At 49.2% G+C, this 15,327-nt stretch overlaps 1 protein-coding gene across 4 annotated transcripts; it reads right to left on the bottom strand.

Moving 5' to 3' along the window:
• Positions 1–7,024: 7,024 nt before the first annotated feature.
• LOC143825778 (zinc finger protein 75A-like) lies at positions 7,025–15,039 on the bottom strand. Of its 4 annotated transcripts, none has more exons than XM_077314090.1 (3): positions 14,729–15,039; positions 13,844–13,952; positions 7,025–12,395 (listed from the first exon to the last, which is right to left on the bottom strand). In XM_077314090.1, exons 2-3 carry the CDS (start codon positions 13,941–13,943, stop codon positions 11,506–11,508), a joined length of 990 nt encoding a protein of 329 aa, XP_077170205.1. In that variant the 5' UTR covers positions 13,944–13,952; positions 14,729–15,039; the 3' UTR covers positions 7,025–11,505. The 4 variants fall into 4 exon arrangements, with proteins under 4 accessions (XP_077170205.1, XP_077170204.1, XP_077170206.1 ...); XM_077314089.1 differs by having other exon boundaries at positions 13,844–13,965; positions 14,729–15,036; XM_077314091.1 differs by lacking the exon at positions 14,729–15,039 and adding an exon at positions 14,535–14,553.
• Between the last annotated feature and the right edge of the window lie 288 nt (positions 15,040–15,327).

The raw sequence follows: 15,327 nt of genomic DNA, 5'->3' as shown, positions 1-15,327 counted from the left end.
ATTTTTTTTTAAAAAACAGGTATTCTCCACCCACAGGCTGAAGAACTGCAGTCTGTTCTACCCCTTGGGATTCTTCTGCCCCATTCGCCCTCATATATAAACCAGGCCTTGATGTCATTTCCTGCCCGGGGACCAACCCAGTGATCTGGACAGGAAGCTGAGCCGTGAGTCCTCTTGCATGACAAGCCCCCATTAGTAGGGGACATGGTCCCGCCAGTTGTCCTCGCCAACTTCTGGCTATTGTTTGACTTGTTGCAGGCCAGAGGCTATCTAGCAGAGAGTGCTCACAGCAGCGAGAGGGATGTGGGTGTGCCCAGCCAGTGTCCTATCTCACTGAAGCATGTGTAGCTTGCATTAATCTTTGGAATCAAGAAATAAAATCACAAGCAACACTGCTGGCCAGAGGACTTTTGTACCCAGGTAACGAGCTGAAAGATCCGTGGCCTGCAGAACATATTGGCATGCAGTTGGGAGTGGGATAAAAGACAATCTAGGGCTGCTTCTGTTCACAGCCAGTTCTGGTAGTGAAAGCCAAAAGCCCTTGTAGCTGCAGTGGAACATCCACACTCTCTTCTGTTGCTGCCTCCCCGAAGGGAGCTGCCATTTTCCATGAAGGCTTTGAAACAATCATAATTGCTAGGTCATGATAACTTTGTCTGTAACAGCAGACTTATCCCACCCACACAAACGAGAGACATTTTAAAATGAAAGCTGGGCTACGCCACACCACACTGGCTTGACTTCTCTTGTTTTTTCAATCCCCTGATGGTGGAATCCATTGGAATTCTTTTTTTTTTCAAAAATGGCTTTTCTTCATGTGTGATCTGCCTTCTCCCTGGGGAGCCAAATTGGCTTCCCTTGTTCTGTTCTCCTCCCAGCAACCCTGTGAGGTAAGTAAGACAGAGAGAGTGCGACTGGCCCAACGCCAGCTTCCGGGGCAGAACCTGAGTCCCACAGATCTTCGTCCAGCTAACCGCCACACTGCTTTAATGGCCTGCTTTAAAAGGGCACAGAAAGTGGGCAAGATCTTCAGTTCCTTCAATGGATTACCGAGAGCCATCCTAGACCTCATAAGTAAGTCCCATATAATTCAGTGTGCATGTATGTAAAGTGACAAGTTGTGGCCAATTTGCAGGGACCTCGGAAATTGCCTGGAATTATTATTTATTAAATTTATATACTGCCCTCCCAACATGGCTCAGTTTTCTTGTTGGTCTTACCCTGCTTAGCTTCCAAGATCTGAAGAGTTTGAGCTAGCTTTAGGTTTCCAGGTCAAGATGGCGGTGCTTAACTCACAGGAAAATGGCTCCAGTTTCTAGGTTTATAACTCATTACTCCCATTTGTCATCTTCATCCCATATGCTGACGGCAGGCATAACTTGCAATAGCTGTGCTGCGATTCTCTTGAGAGAAGCATAATATTCATTTGCCCCATTATTTGAAATACTCTGAAAAAACATTGTATGTATTAGGCCTGTAGTAATCGCTAGCTGAAAGTCCCAAGGGCATTGACTGCCCACTTGATGTTTCAGATCTCCGGTTCTACAATTTATGTACCACGTTGGGAAAATTGGTCACAGTAGCTCTGCCTCTGCTGGGAACTGATTGGTTAAGCCTCCGGTCCCTCCACACCTTTGCTTCTACTGTGGCAGAGAGCCCAAGGAGGAGGAGACGAGTTGGCTGCAGACCAACCTCCAGAAATGCCGGCTGCTCCCCAAGTCCCGGAGGATGCGCAAGTCAAAGCAGAACTGTTCTCAAAAAGTAGAAACTTTTAATAGTGCCCAACTTGGATTAATTAACCAGCTGTCTCCAGAGGAAGGTGGGCTGGGGAGTCTGGAAGTCCTCCCTGAGAGCTTATTTACATGCCCGGCTGAGGAAACATCTAGAGACACCTTTTTTTAATCGATCCCCAAGCAACTTGCTACAATTAGAGCCTGTTCAGTTCAACAATTAGAGCGTGTTCTGCTCAGATCTCCCACCGGTCGTTCCCCTTTGGGCGGTTGTTTCTACAGAACCAGCGGAGAGAGGAGCTTGGGGATGTACCAGAGGAGTTGGATGATCCAAGAATTGTTCTGGACCACACAAGCAACCAAGGGACACAGTCTTGGAGGTCTGTCATGCAGGCCACCCAGTGTTGAGGAGAACAATTTGATGGGGTGGCAAAATGGGAGACCTTGGCTTCTCTTTAGGGATGGGTTTAAGGTATTCTTCTGCAGTAATCATTTCAATATGATCTGGGGCCAAGGGACCAAGCCCTATGAAGAGGGACTTGGGAATGTTCAGCCTGGATTAAAGGAGGTTGAGAGGGGACATGATAGCCCTCTTTAAGTATTGGAATGGTTGTCACTTAGAAGAGGGCAGGATGCTGTTTCCGTTGGCTGCAGAGGAAAGGGCGTGCAGTAATATAGGCTAGATATTTTCACAGAGTAGTTCAGCAATAGAATAGGCTGCCTAAGGAGGTGGTGAGCTCCCCCTCACTGGCAGTCTTCAAGCCAAGGTTGGATACACACTTTTCTTGGATGCTTTAGGATGCTCTGGGCTGATCCTGCGTTGAGCAGGGGGTTGGACTAGATGGCCTGTATGGCCCCTTCCAACTCTATGATGCTATGAGTCTATGAATATGAAGAACTGTCTTGGTTTGGACATAATGCAAAAACATAGCTTACTTTCATTATGGTTAGGTCCCGAAAACTAGCGTTTGGCTAGCAGAAGTCCTCTCATACCCTCGACAAATACTAGTTTCGTCACATTGGCCCTGCTTGGTGAGGCTGTGAAGACAGCACCAGAGAATAAGGCAAGGTCTCCATGTTCATAGGTGACCTAGCCAGTGCAGTGACTCAGACAACCTGGTAAAATCAGAGTCCAGGAGCACCTTTAAGACCAACAAAGATTTAATCAAGGCGTGAGCTTTCGAGTGCAAGCACTCTTCCTCACACTATGATCTTCTTACATGACAGGAAATATATAGCAAAAATCAGTTCTGTTACATCTGTGTCACAACCAGAACAGTTCAGAACAGTTTTATCAGTGCCGTGGCGAGCCCAAGGTCACCCAGCTGGCTGCATGTGGGGGAGTGCAGAATCGAACCCAGCATGCCAGATTAGAAGTCCGCACTCCTAACCACTACACCAAACTGGCACTACACCAAACCTAGCCCTGGAGATGGTGAATTTGTGGCTGCCTTGAGAATTTGACAACAGGGTCCTTTAACCACTGACACTCTCTACCTCAGGGGATGCTGTAAAGTTGTCCTATGTTTCCCCCTGGTGGATTGAAAAAGAACTCTCACAAAAGCAGCTTGGACACAACCAGCCTTTTATCTCACCCAATGCTCCTCCTTACTACAGCCTCCATCTCAGGAGGCTTCTGCCCATGCTGGCTTGGCTCACCAGCCCTCCGCCTTGGCCATTATGTGGAATAATGGCCTAGAATCCCTTTATCATACAATTTGTTAAAGTCCTATGGATTGTGCTGAAATAAGGAGGATTCAGTATGCCAATATCAATATCTGACAGAGGAAAACATGCATTTACAGGGCTCTTTTTTAGGCATTCCACTGGGTGGGGGGATGGCTTTCAGAACACCTTTCCTCATTGGATGGGCCCAATACTTACTATATATGCTTAACGAGCCACGATGCTGGCAGAGACCAGCGGTCCATCCAGTCCAGCATCTTGGGCCATTTCGCACGGCTTCAAAATAGCACAATGGTTGCTAATTGAAAATGCTACTAATTTGGAATAACCCACGACGTCGTAGACAATCTGCAACACTCCTGAAACCGACCCGCAAAAAGCGCTTCGTTGTAGCGCTTTCAGGGGAATCCCAAAAAGTGGATTCACCCTCCGGAAAGCGATACACTCCTGCAACCAATCTGCAACAATAGCGATAAAGACCTGTGCGTTAACATTGTTGCGGTTTCTTCAGAGTCCCTCCTCCTGAGCCTGTCCTCCAAACTTCCGGCGAAGCGATCGCCATTTTTTTCCCCCCGAGCGAGTGGAGATCAACGCACCGGCGAGCCTCCGTTTAGCCAGTGAGGCTTCCCAGGCTGCAGTCCCTCCTCAGAGCTGTTTACAGTCACTAAGCACAAGAAGCCCGCAGAAGCCCGTTTGCTGATGTATTTTCCCTTTATTTTTCACACTGTTTCGGCTGAAAATCGCGCCCGTGAGGGGGGGGGAGGGGGGATTTTTTTTTTCCACTCGGAGGCAGCGTGGCCACGATCAAATGACAGCTCAAACAGAGGCTTCCCGGCTTCAGTCCCTCCCCTTCAGTCACTAAGCACACACATTTCACACATTCCATTCAGCCGAAAATCGGGCCCGTGAGAGGGTGGGGGGATTTTTTTTTTCACTCGGAGGCAGCGTGTTAACGATCAAACGACAGCTCAAACACCCCAGGCAGCTGGATGGGTCTCTCCGTTGCAACGAATCTACCCAGATTCGTTACAATGGGTCTGTTTTTTTTTTTTTTTTTAAACTTTCCTTAAAGGGAAAGGGGCTGTTTGGGAGCATGCTAACGGCTGCCCATTGGCTGCTTGACGGCCAGGGGCGGGACGAGCTTGGCAATAGCGCTTCCTTTCTAGCGATTTCTGCCGAGACCGGAAGCCTGTGGGAAACGCTAAAAAACGCAACTGATTCCACTACAAAGGCAGGTATGCATAACGACGAATTCCACTATTTTAAATGGCGATTTTTCATTCAGTGACCAATTTGCAACAAAGATCCCCGTGCAAAAAGGCCCCTTGGTTTACCCAGTGTCCAATCAGATGCCCTGGGAGGGCCTACAAGTGCAGCATTGAGGCCAAATCCTCCCCTTATTACTATAAAAGTAAAGGTATCCCCTGTGCAAGCACCGGGTCATGCCTGACCCTTGGGGTGACGCCCTCTAGCGTTTTCATGGCAGACTCAATACGTGGTGGTTTGCCAGGGCCTTCCCCAGTCATTAGCGTTTACCCCCCAGCAAGCTGGGTACTCATTTGACCGACTTCGGAAGGATGGAAGGCTGAGTCAGCCTTGAGCCAGCGGCTGGGATTGAACTCCCAGCCTCATGGGCAAAGCTTTCAGACAGCATGTCTGCTGCCTTACCACTCTGCGCCACAAGAGGCTGTCTTATTACTATACCTCAGCCCTATCGTTCTGAGGTATGCTACCTGTGAACATGGAAGCTGTAATGGCTAAATAGTCCTCTCCTCCAAGATCCAGTCTAAGGCTAAAGCTTTTAAAGCTGAATAAAATCATGGCCATTACTACATCCTGTGGCAGTTACTCTTTGAGTACAGATTGTCCTAGCTCCTTTTTTCAGAAAAGCACATGCCTCCTACTCTTTTTAGTCCCTGTATATTTTTTTCTGTCTCATGTTCCCATCCTAACTGGTTTCACTTCTTTCCTTTCCTCATACTGATACCAAATTATCCACATCTATAGATTTGTGAAAATTTCTGTGACATCACAGCAGCCTAGCCAGTGCTGGTAAACAGCATGAAAACAGGAGGGTAAACAATTTTGTGTGGCATCTTAAAAGTATAAATGTGTGATGGAAAAGGATTATGTAACAGCTTAATTTTGTCCAGCTTGATAGTCCAGCTACCTCTATGCCTATCCCTCTAATCAGATACATTTTTCTAATGGTCCCCTTTGTAGGAAATGAATGCCTGAGTCCCAGAGAAGGGAACTGCATGCTCAGGCGTGATACTACACTGATAAGGACCTGTTCACAGAATCTGCATGTTTTCTTCTAATTAACAGTGCAATCCTAAACAAAGTTACACTCTTCTAAGATCATTGCAATCAAACGATTTAGGTTTCTCTCTGGCTAGGCATGCACTGTACAACTGGAATTAAAGTTGCCACTCCCTCTGGCGGAAGGACAGTATGGCTTTTCCCCTTTAGTAACAACAGGAACAGAGGAGAAATGCAAAGCCAGATGTTGGTCTGAATTATAGCTGTGGTTTTGAAGGTACCCTGTGTCATTGCCTTCTTGCCTTCTAATGTGCCTTACGATTTTAAAGGGTTGTTCTCTCCCAGGGAGCCTTTACCATTTTTCCAGTCTGGTGTTTTCCCCCCCAGAAGCAAGGGAATTTTTTAAAAATTGTATGGCAGAGTTACACACAGGAAGCATATAATAATAATATGCATATATAATACGTGGCCAATAAGTAAGTGCAACAGTTATGCAGACAGATTTGGCAATTCCCCTAAAAACTGTTATCTAAGTTTTTAATCCATTCAATCACAGCTGGGGAAAGTACAAAGAGCTCCATCACATCTCCCTGGAAAGCATGACACTCACATTTCTGTGGCAGATGATAGTTTGATGAGCTACACCACAATCACATTTGTGCCCTGGTATTTTGCCACATTTAAACAACAGGTCTGCACCACTGCCAAGGCCTGTCCATATTCTATTAGCCCTCTTCCACAAATCCTGTGGGCCTCTCGGTGGTGATCAGGTTACAGATATCGAGTGGGACTTGATGGCATCCATGTTTGCAACCATTCATTCCGTAGATCAACATTTTGCAGTTGCAGGATTTGTGCAGGTCTAACTGCTGGGAGTCAGGACTTTATTCTAGATAGGCCTGCATCAGCCAGTTCTCTATTTCCTCAAGCATGTAAAAGAGCTGCTGATTAAGAATAACCACACGGAGACACATGCATGTATCCCTTGGAACTTTTATACACTTTGAATGAAGCCATGGAGATTAGAGAGCAAGATTTTAATGAGAGATTAACTCTAAATGCCTGCTGATCAGAGAAGCTGGGAAAAGAGGAGCACCTAAAATGACTATGGGTTTCTGTATCTGGGCTAAGTGACCCATCTAAAGGCATCTGGACTACTGAAAGCACAACAGACTTTCCCCTTAGGACTTGAGCTTTGCTAGCCCAGATCCACTGGCAAGAACAATCGATATGCTGACCATTCATAACCAAGTAGGCTTCCTAAGTCCAACCTGGAGCTCCTACTTTAAAAAGCAATCAGAGAGACTGCCGGTGCCATCATAAAAAAATCAGAGTCCAATAGCACCTTTAAGACCAACAAAGATTTATTCAAGGCGTGAGCTTTCACTCTTCATCAGACTAAGAACTGACCATCATAACAGTAGGAATATAAGTGCCATCTTTATAGTGCCATCCTAAGCAGAGTTGCATCCTTCCAAGTCCATTGAAGCCAATGGGCTGGATCCAGATCTCTTCCAATTCCCTTTTCCCACTCCAGAGCCCCCCACCCCCCTCTTCAATATCCCTCACTGCAAGGAACTTCATAGCCTAAGTCAGGCTGTCTCAGTTTCGTGAAACCCTGGGGTTTCTTGATCGCCAGGGAAGGGTTTCCCAAATGGGTGAGGGTTAATTAACTGTTTATATATATTTGGAATTTGTTAAATATTTAATGGGTGGTATGACCGTATATGGCTGTGCTGACCAAAATGGCCAACAATGAGCCAGGGGGGCGGGAAGGGGGGGGACCCCAGGTACACAGCTATGCTTCCCAAACATATTCTGCACAATCATGCCGCTTCCGGAGTTTCTCAAGGCATGGAGAATGTTTCAGGGGTTTCTCAACAGTAAAAAAAGGTGAGAAAGGCTGGCCTAAGGCTTTGCTAAGAAGAATGAACCTTAGTTCAGAAATGTTCAGATTCTGACTTATGTAGAAGAGCTCTTTTTGCTGCTTCTTAACAGCTTCTTAGAGCCTCTTGTGGCGCAGAGTGGTAAGGCAGCCGTCTGAAAGCTTTGCCCATAAGGCTGGGAGTTCAATCCCAGCAGCCGGCTCAAGGTTGACTCAGCCTTCCATCCTTCCAAGGTCGGTAAAATGAGTACCGAGCTTGCTGGGGGGTAAACGGTCATGACTGGGGAAGGCACTGGCAAACCACCCCGTATTGAGTCTGCCATGAAAACGCTAGAGGGCGTCACCCCAAGGGTCAGACATGACTCGGTGCTTGCACAGGGGATACCTTTACCTTTACCTTTAACAGCTGTGAGCAGGTTTAGTTCCCAGAAATCTGACCTTGGGAGATGATTCTGTCCTTCCAATTTTTTTTGCTGGGGCTTCCTCCCCTTTACAGCTGAATTAACAGGCTGGTTTAAATTTGCTATTGAGTTGATAGATAAGGCATAGTCTACTTCTACTAAAAAAGATGCTTTTAAAACATTTTGTTTCTTCATTTTCTTCTTCCACCCTGGCATGTGCTGCACCCCTTGACTGTGGAGGCATCCCCTTTTGCTCGAAAATAGTGAGCGCCAACTCCTAAGGCAGGTTTTTCAATAGCAGGGGGAAGGCTTATTTCTTTGATGTCTATTGCTTCCATTGGAGTGATTTATGCTGTGCAACACTTGCTAATCAATTTGATTTATATTTAAGCTGAGCCTCGAGGCTTTAACTTGGACATGGGCGCACGCCAGAGTGAACTTGGAGTATGAAAAGCTCAGACCTTGGAAGGTAAAGCTTTCACTCTCGTAGAGTAAAAGAGGTGTAACAGGTGATAAAGAGAGGGCTGAACTGCTCATTCCTACTTCTCCTCAGTCTTCTCTTGCGAGAAGAATCATGCTCACTGTGGCAAAATCATTTCACGGGATGAGGGATGGGAGTTGTGGCCTAGGATCACTGTAGGGGCAGTCCATGAATGAAATCAAATCCTCTGAACCAGATGAATCGCACCCAGGGGTACTAAAGGAACTTACAGATGTAATTTCTGAACCTCTATCCATTATTTTTGACAATTCTTGGAGAACAGGTGAAGTGCCAGAAGATTGGAGGTGGGCAAATGTTGTCCCCATCTTCAAGAAGGGGGAAAAGGAGGATCTGGGTAAATACCGATCCATCAGCTTGACGTGTATAGCTGGCAAAAATTTAGAACAAATCATCAGTCCGTCCTTGAGCAGCTAGAGCAGATGACTGTAATTACCGAGTCAGTATGGCTTTCTCAAGAACAAGTCATGTCAGACTAACCTTGTTTCTTTTTTTTTAGAAAGTTGCTACCTTGCTAGATCAGGGGAATGCTGTGGACATAGTTTACCTTGATTTCAGTAAGGCTTTTGATAAGGTTCCACATGAAATTCTTACTGACAAATTAGTAAAATGTGGTATGGATCTTATTACTGTAAGGTGGATCGAGAACTAGTTGAAAGATCGCACCCAAAGGATGCTTGTAAATGGTTCATAATCTTCTTAGAGAGGAGTGACGAGTGGAAGAAGAAAAAGAAGAGTTGGTTCTTATATGTTGCTTTTCTCTACTAGTTTCAAAGTGGCTTACAATTGCCTTCCCTTTCCTCTCCCCACAACAGACCCTGTGAGGAAAGGTTGAGGGAGCTAAGAACAGGCTTCCTCAGGAAGTGGTGAGTTCTTCTTTAGGAGTTTTTAAGCAGAGGCTAGTCATCTGACATAAATGCTGATTTTATGAGGCAGACTGTGAGTGGGTGGGCAGGAAGGGATGTGCCAGTGTCTGTCTCTTGTGGCCCTTCCTTACATACACAGGGAATTGCTGATCTCCACTGCGGGATGGTAAGTGAATCTCCTTCAGGCTAGGCTGGACTCTGGAAATGTTTGGTGGGGGAACATCAACTGTGCATGAAACTGGGTTCACTGTGGGTGGGCAGATAGTTGTGCGTTCCTGCACTGAGCAGAGGGTTAGACTAGTTGACTCTAGAGGCCCCTTCCAACTCTATGATTCTATGATTCTATCCACAAATAGCAATTTGAGAAGTTCTGTGGGTTGCAGTGGAAAGACAGAGCAGGAAGGCAGGAAAGGTCTGTTCCGCTGATAGAAAGTATAGGCTGGCTCCAGCCGCCTGGGTTTGGTAGGGTGTAACTCTGCTAGGACTGCGTCTCCCAAACTGTTCCGCCACTAGTTTTTGGAGACATTCTTCTCTCTCACCTGCTGAGGTGAGACTGGACTTACTGTCTCAGGTGCAGAAGGGATGTAGGCAAAGTAACCGATGGAAGAACGGAGATGGAAGTGTTACAGCTGCCTCCTCTCCTAGTTCTTTGGCACAAATAGGATTTCCGGTGCTGCAATCATGTAATATCATAGAGAGAGCCTTGCTGTGCAGGAGTAGCCCATTCTTGGTATTTTAAAAAGAGAAAAGCTTAGAATCACTCAGCAGAGGACAAAAATGTTAACATTACGTGTTACATTTACATCCCCATTTAAAATCATGGCCCCTGAAGTCAGAAAAAGTACATTCAGAAAAACCTCTGTAAAAAAAGGTAAAAAAAATATTAAAAACAGCAAAACAGAACAGTGTGGCAACTAAGCACATGAAAGTATGCACAAAATGGCAGAGCATAGCTATGGGGTAGAAAGCATTGCTGGTATTCACCACCTTCACTGAGTTACACAAAACTTTCCTCATGGGAGTGGCACAGCGGGGTTGGAGTCTCTCAAAAAGAGAAGGTGAAAAGGAAGTAGAATGCCACCAGTGATGGCATGGACACTACCCAATAGCCATCTGTGAAACTGACACAAGGGCATTTCAAACAGTCCTCTTAACTGTTCGCTACAAGGGCATGTTCCCAGCTACAACATGTGGGGGTTTAATTGCTTGGCAAATGCAGTATCCCCAAGCAGAAACGTCATCTTGACAGAACATGACGAGATCTCATGCAACATGTGAGCCTCAATGGTTACAATCCAGAAATCCCTAACTCCACAGCAGAGGGATGGCCTTCCACCGAAGGTCTGAGCCTCCCACATATCTCCGCCAGGCTCTCTGAAAGCACAATGACAGCCTCCTCTTTTTGTCTCCGGCAGAGTCTCTTCACTGAACGGGCTGCTTTAGAAGCTGTCGAGCTGTCGATTGTGGCCAGAGGGTCACAATCCAAGGGTGGGCTTGTCGAGGCGCCTTTGGGGGTGAAGGAACTGTGTCCAGTCACTGTAACATCCAAGTAAAGTTGATCTTTGCACTTTCTTTCGCGAAGTGAACCTCCGTCTGTAGACTGAGACCCCTGAAGATCTGCTAGCCTGGTTAGTAGAGTTGGCCCTGGATAGTATTTCGATGGCAGGCCTCCATGGAGTGCCACGGCCATTGTACGGAGGCACACAATGGCAGGTCACCTTGGCATGTCTCTCGCCTTGAAAGCCCTATGGCAGGGCTGGGCAAACTGTGGCAGGGTCTCATGGGAATTGTAGTCCATGGACATCTGGAGGGCCGCAGTTTGCCACCCCTACCCTACGGGGTTGCCCCGCGGTGTGACTTGACCGCACTTTCCAGTACCACCACATATCTGCTGATCCCCCCCGTTTTTTGGAGTTTCTGCTGCTAACAAAAAGAGAGTCTGACAACAGTTCCACCTTTCCCGCAGCTGACCTACAACAAAGCATGCAGATTAAGGCAGTGTATAACCATCTGAATAAGTCTTTTTTTAAAAAATAGTATTATTATAAAATCTGGTTGCTGAATTCTGGATATTTTTTAAAAATGTAATCAGTTCCTCCCTCTCTGTTGGCTTGCTTTCAACGGTGAAATGGGAATTCTTTGACGGGAATCAGTGGGTGGGTTTTGGGGTCCAACCTTACTTGTAAGACCTCTGAAGGGCCACCAAGTGGACCTTCTGGTGCGTGCTGAGGCCTGACCTCTGGCGAAAGCTTTTCCCGCATTCCATGCAGCGGTACGGCTTCTCCCCAGAGTGGATTCTCTGGTGGATCGTGAGGTGGGAGCTGACGCTGAAGGTCTTCCCGCACTCGTCGCATTTATAAGGCCTCTCCCCTGTGTGGATTCTCTGGTGCAGGATGAGGGTCGAGCTCTGGCTGAACCTTTTCCCGCAAACCTGGCACTCGTAAGGCTTCTCTCCCGTGTGGATTCTCTGGTGCTTGGTCAGATGGGAACTCACCGAAAAGCTCTTCCCACAATCGGTGCACTTGTAGGGCTTCTCCCCTGTGTGGATGCGGCGGTGGAGGACGAGGGTCGAGCTCTGGCTGAACCTTTTCCCGCAGTCGTTGCACGCATATGGCTTCTCACCCGTGTGGGTTCTCTTGTGAATGGTCAGGTGAGAGCTGACTCCAAAGGTTTTCCCACAGTCCAAACACGGGTAGAGCTTACTGCTGGAACACTGGGGTCTCTGGGGTTGGCTGATCATATGTTGAGCTTGGTTGAGGCTCTCCTGAGCTCGGTTGAGGCTCTCCTGAGCTCGGTTGAGGCTCTCCTGAGCCTGGCTGAGGCTATCCCCACATTGGACACACACATTCTGGCTGGGCCCCATGTATGCCCTGGGAGGGATGCAGGGGTTGTCTTTAGGCATGGGGAGAGCAAGAGGCGGTTTGGTCCATCCCTTTCCCGCATCCTCACCTTGATGCCCAGGTGGAGACAAGTAAAGGGAGCCTTCGGACCGTCCTGGTAACTCTTTTGGGGCCTGCGTGTTCTCAGCGCCCGCGGGATGAGGATTTGGGTTCATGGTTCCAGTGTCTATCAAGGGAAAGAAAGCAAAAACCAGCATAGGGATATGTTTGCTCGATTTTTTAAAAGAGATGTCATCCAAACACTGAATGGATGCTTTGCCTCGTTGGTTTCTTGCTTTAAGTCATGTGACCCACCCAGTGCCATTTGGACACGGTATGTCCCTGACCCGGAAATTGCAGCTGGTGCAAAATGCAGCCTCATGAGGTCATCTGCGAGTCCCCATGTCCAGCCTGTGCTGAGGCAGCTACGTTGGTTGCCAATCGGCTTCTGGATCAGGTTCAAGGTTTGGTTCTTACCTTCAAGGCCATCCGTGGCCTGGGCCCCACTTATCTGAAGGACCGCTTGTCTCCTTATGCCCCTCACAGGGCTCTTCGCTCTGCGGGTAGGAATCTGCTGCCTGTCCCTGGTCCCTGGGAGGTACGCCTGGCCTTGACCAGGGTCAGGCCTTTTCTGTCCTGGCCCCGACCTGGTGGAATGAGCTCCTGGAAGAGCTGAGGGACCTGATGGAGCTGTCATCGTTCTGCAAAGCCTGCAAGATGAAGCTCTTCCGCCAGGCGTTTGGTTGAGGCCAGGCCAGGAAGATCAGCTCCCTCCTTGTACAAAACCTGAAGTTGCCCTCCCCTGGGGGGATGACAGCTGTTGCAAATGGGGGACGGGGGTGGGGGGTGGGAGAGAGGTCGGAAATTCTGCAGACTGAGGTTTTGGTGCTGTCTTGGGTTGTCTTGGACTTGTATAGTTTTACGTGAGGTTTAATTTTAAATGCAAACCGCCATGAGGCAGCTGGGTCCAGGAGTGGTGGTTTATAAATATGAATCTAAGTAAATAAATACACAGAAAGAAAGTCTGCTTGCTAATGGCACCACTCCAAAAACAATGTTTCCCTATGAACTAGGAAGGCCAGCCCTGCAAGCAATACCAATGGCCATGAGTCAGACCAGGGAGTAGTGGCCTCAAAGGCCAACAGCCTAGCTGATCCTTCTTGACATTCTGTGGTTAATCACAGAATTCTGTGAGAATTCTGCCAGAGCTGTTCCACTGGAACACAACCTCCAAATGTTGCAAACTCTCTGAGACGTTACAATCACTGCATACTTGGGGTCGGGAGATTTGCTCCCTGTCTCTTCATCTTTCCCCACTACATCTCAAAATAGTATAACCCTAACGTTTAAGTCTCTGCAGAGTTGGTGATAAATAGGTGTCCTGATACATCTTATTGGAGACAGTTTTGCTGGCAAAAGAGGATGTGGGCTTCTCGGTTATACAGGAGTGTTTCTACCCAATGAAGAATTCTGTGGGACCCAAAAGCCCACACATCCACAAACCAGCAGAAATAGCTGGCTGTTATCAGTATGCTAATTTTGTAACTCTCTTGGGTCTCTATACAGCAATAACTGACTACTTTTAGGGAGGGGGGGAAATCAAGAAAAGGAATAAATAAAATGAAAATTCCTTACCTAGCGAGAGCAGGGTCCCATAATTGTCCTGTACAATGTCCCTGTAGACAGGTCTCTGGCATGGGTCCAGAAGGGCCCACTGTATCTCAGCAAAATACATCAGCCACTTCTGCAGAAAGACCCTGAAAAAATAAGTGCCCTCTGCTCAAATTTCAACACTATTCCGGTTGCCAGGTCTCCCCTGGCCACTGGTGGGGGATGACAGGTAGGGTTGCCAGGTTGGGAGACTCCTGGAGATTTGGGGGTGTTGCCTGGGGAGGCCAGGGGCCTCAGTGGAATACAATGCCAGAGTTCCCCCCCCCCTCCAAAGCATCTATTTTCTCCAGAGGAGCTGGAGGAGCTGTAATTCTGGGGGGTCCTCATCTCTCACCTGGAGGCTGGCATCCCTGCCTGTATCCTGGCCTGCAGCCTGGCTCTTTCCCCTTGCAATGTGGCCTAAACTCGTCTAAACTCAAAAGGCCCCTGACCTCTAGCCCTTCTCCCCGCCCTGGCAAGCCTTGCTGGGGGGGGGGGGGTTAACGGCTGTAGAAATTCAACAGGTGAGGCTTTTCCTGGCAAGAGAGAGGAAGCGTCGCCCGCTGGATTTCTGCCTGGAACGCTGCTTTCAAGAGAAGCGCGGGAGCTCTTCCGGGGAAATGGGGGTCTCCTTTCTCGCCACCCCCAGCCCAGCCCAGCCCAGCCCTACTACGACCGGTTTTGCTCCACGACCCCGGACGCAGCAGATGACCCACAACCGGGGCGGGGGGGGGGGGGAGAGGAAAAGGCCTCGGCCGCCTCCTCGCCACGCGTCGCTCTCCGGATCGGGGCCGGCGCGGAAGTTGTCCGGCTCTGCTTCGGCGGACTTTGCCCGCTGCCCGACACGCCCGCCCGCCCGGCCACAGTTACCTGCTGCAGCCTCCGGCTCCTCGGGCCGGCTCCCTGCGACGCCGCGCGCGCGATTCGCACTCGCTTCCCGAACAAAACACCAACCCGCGAGGCCGCGGCTGGGGCGCTCCAGAGGCAGGCCGTCAGCAGCAGCAGCAGCAGCCACGGCGACGAGCGGCCTCCGCCAGCCTGACCCGGGAAGTTCAGCCCCCAAAATCGTCAGCGGCGGCGGCGGCGGCGGCGGGGAAAGAGGCAGGGGGGAGCTGCGCTCGGGGGACCGGCCCGGCCTTCCCCCCCCCCCCGCCTCCTCCTCCTCCTCCTCCTCCTCCAGCCGGCAGCCGGGGCCCTCTAGCGGCATCGCGCTCCTGGCCGGGCCTAAGGCGCCCTTAGCGGGGCGCTGCGAAGGCGGCCCCGGCCCCTGGCGCTGGGCACGAAGGCCAAGCAGGCCCGGGAAAAAGCGGGCGACGCCTGAGCCTCGGGAACTGGAGGCCCCCAGCGTGTCGGGCGCCCGGGGAGCACCACGCATCATTGGGCCTGGCCGGGCTTGGCGCCTCTGCCCTGGCCGTGGAGGGGCACGAAGCCAGAGAGGCCACCCTCCAAAGCAGCCCTCTTCTCCAGGG

Source organism: Paroedura picta, chromosome 16 (genome assembly GCF_049243985.1).
Source record: "Paroedura picta isolate Pp20150507F chromosome 16, Ppicta_v3.0, whole genome shotgun sequence".
NCBI classification, from domain to species: Eukaryota; Metazoa; Chordata; class Lepidosauria; order Squamata; family Gekkonidae; genus Paroedura; species Paroedura picta.
Note: the sequence above shows the minus strand (reverse complement) of the source record. Positions and strands in the feature narration are given on the sequence as shown.

Bases quoted from the DNA above. Each gene is read 5' to 3' on its own strand.
- LOC143825778 (XM_077314088.1), bottom strand. The intron at 12,396-13,843 runs GTAAGGAATTTT...TTCCCTTGATAG, and splicing joins TGGGACCCTGCTCTCGCTAG to ACACTGGAACCATGAACCCA.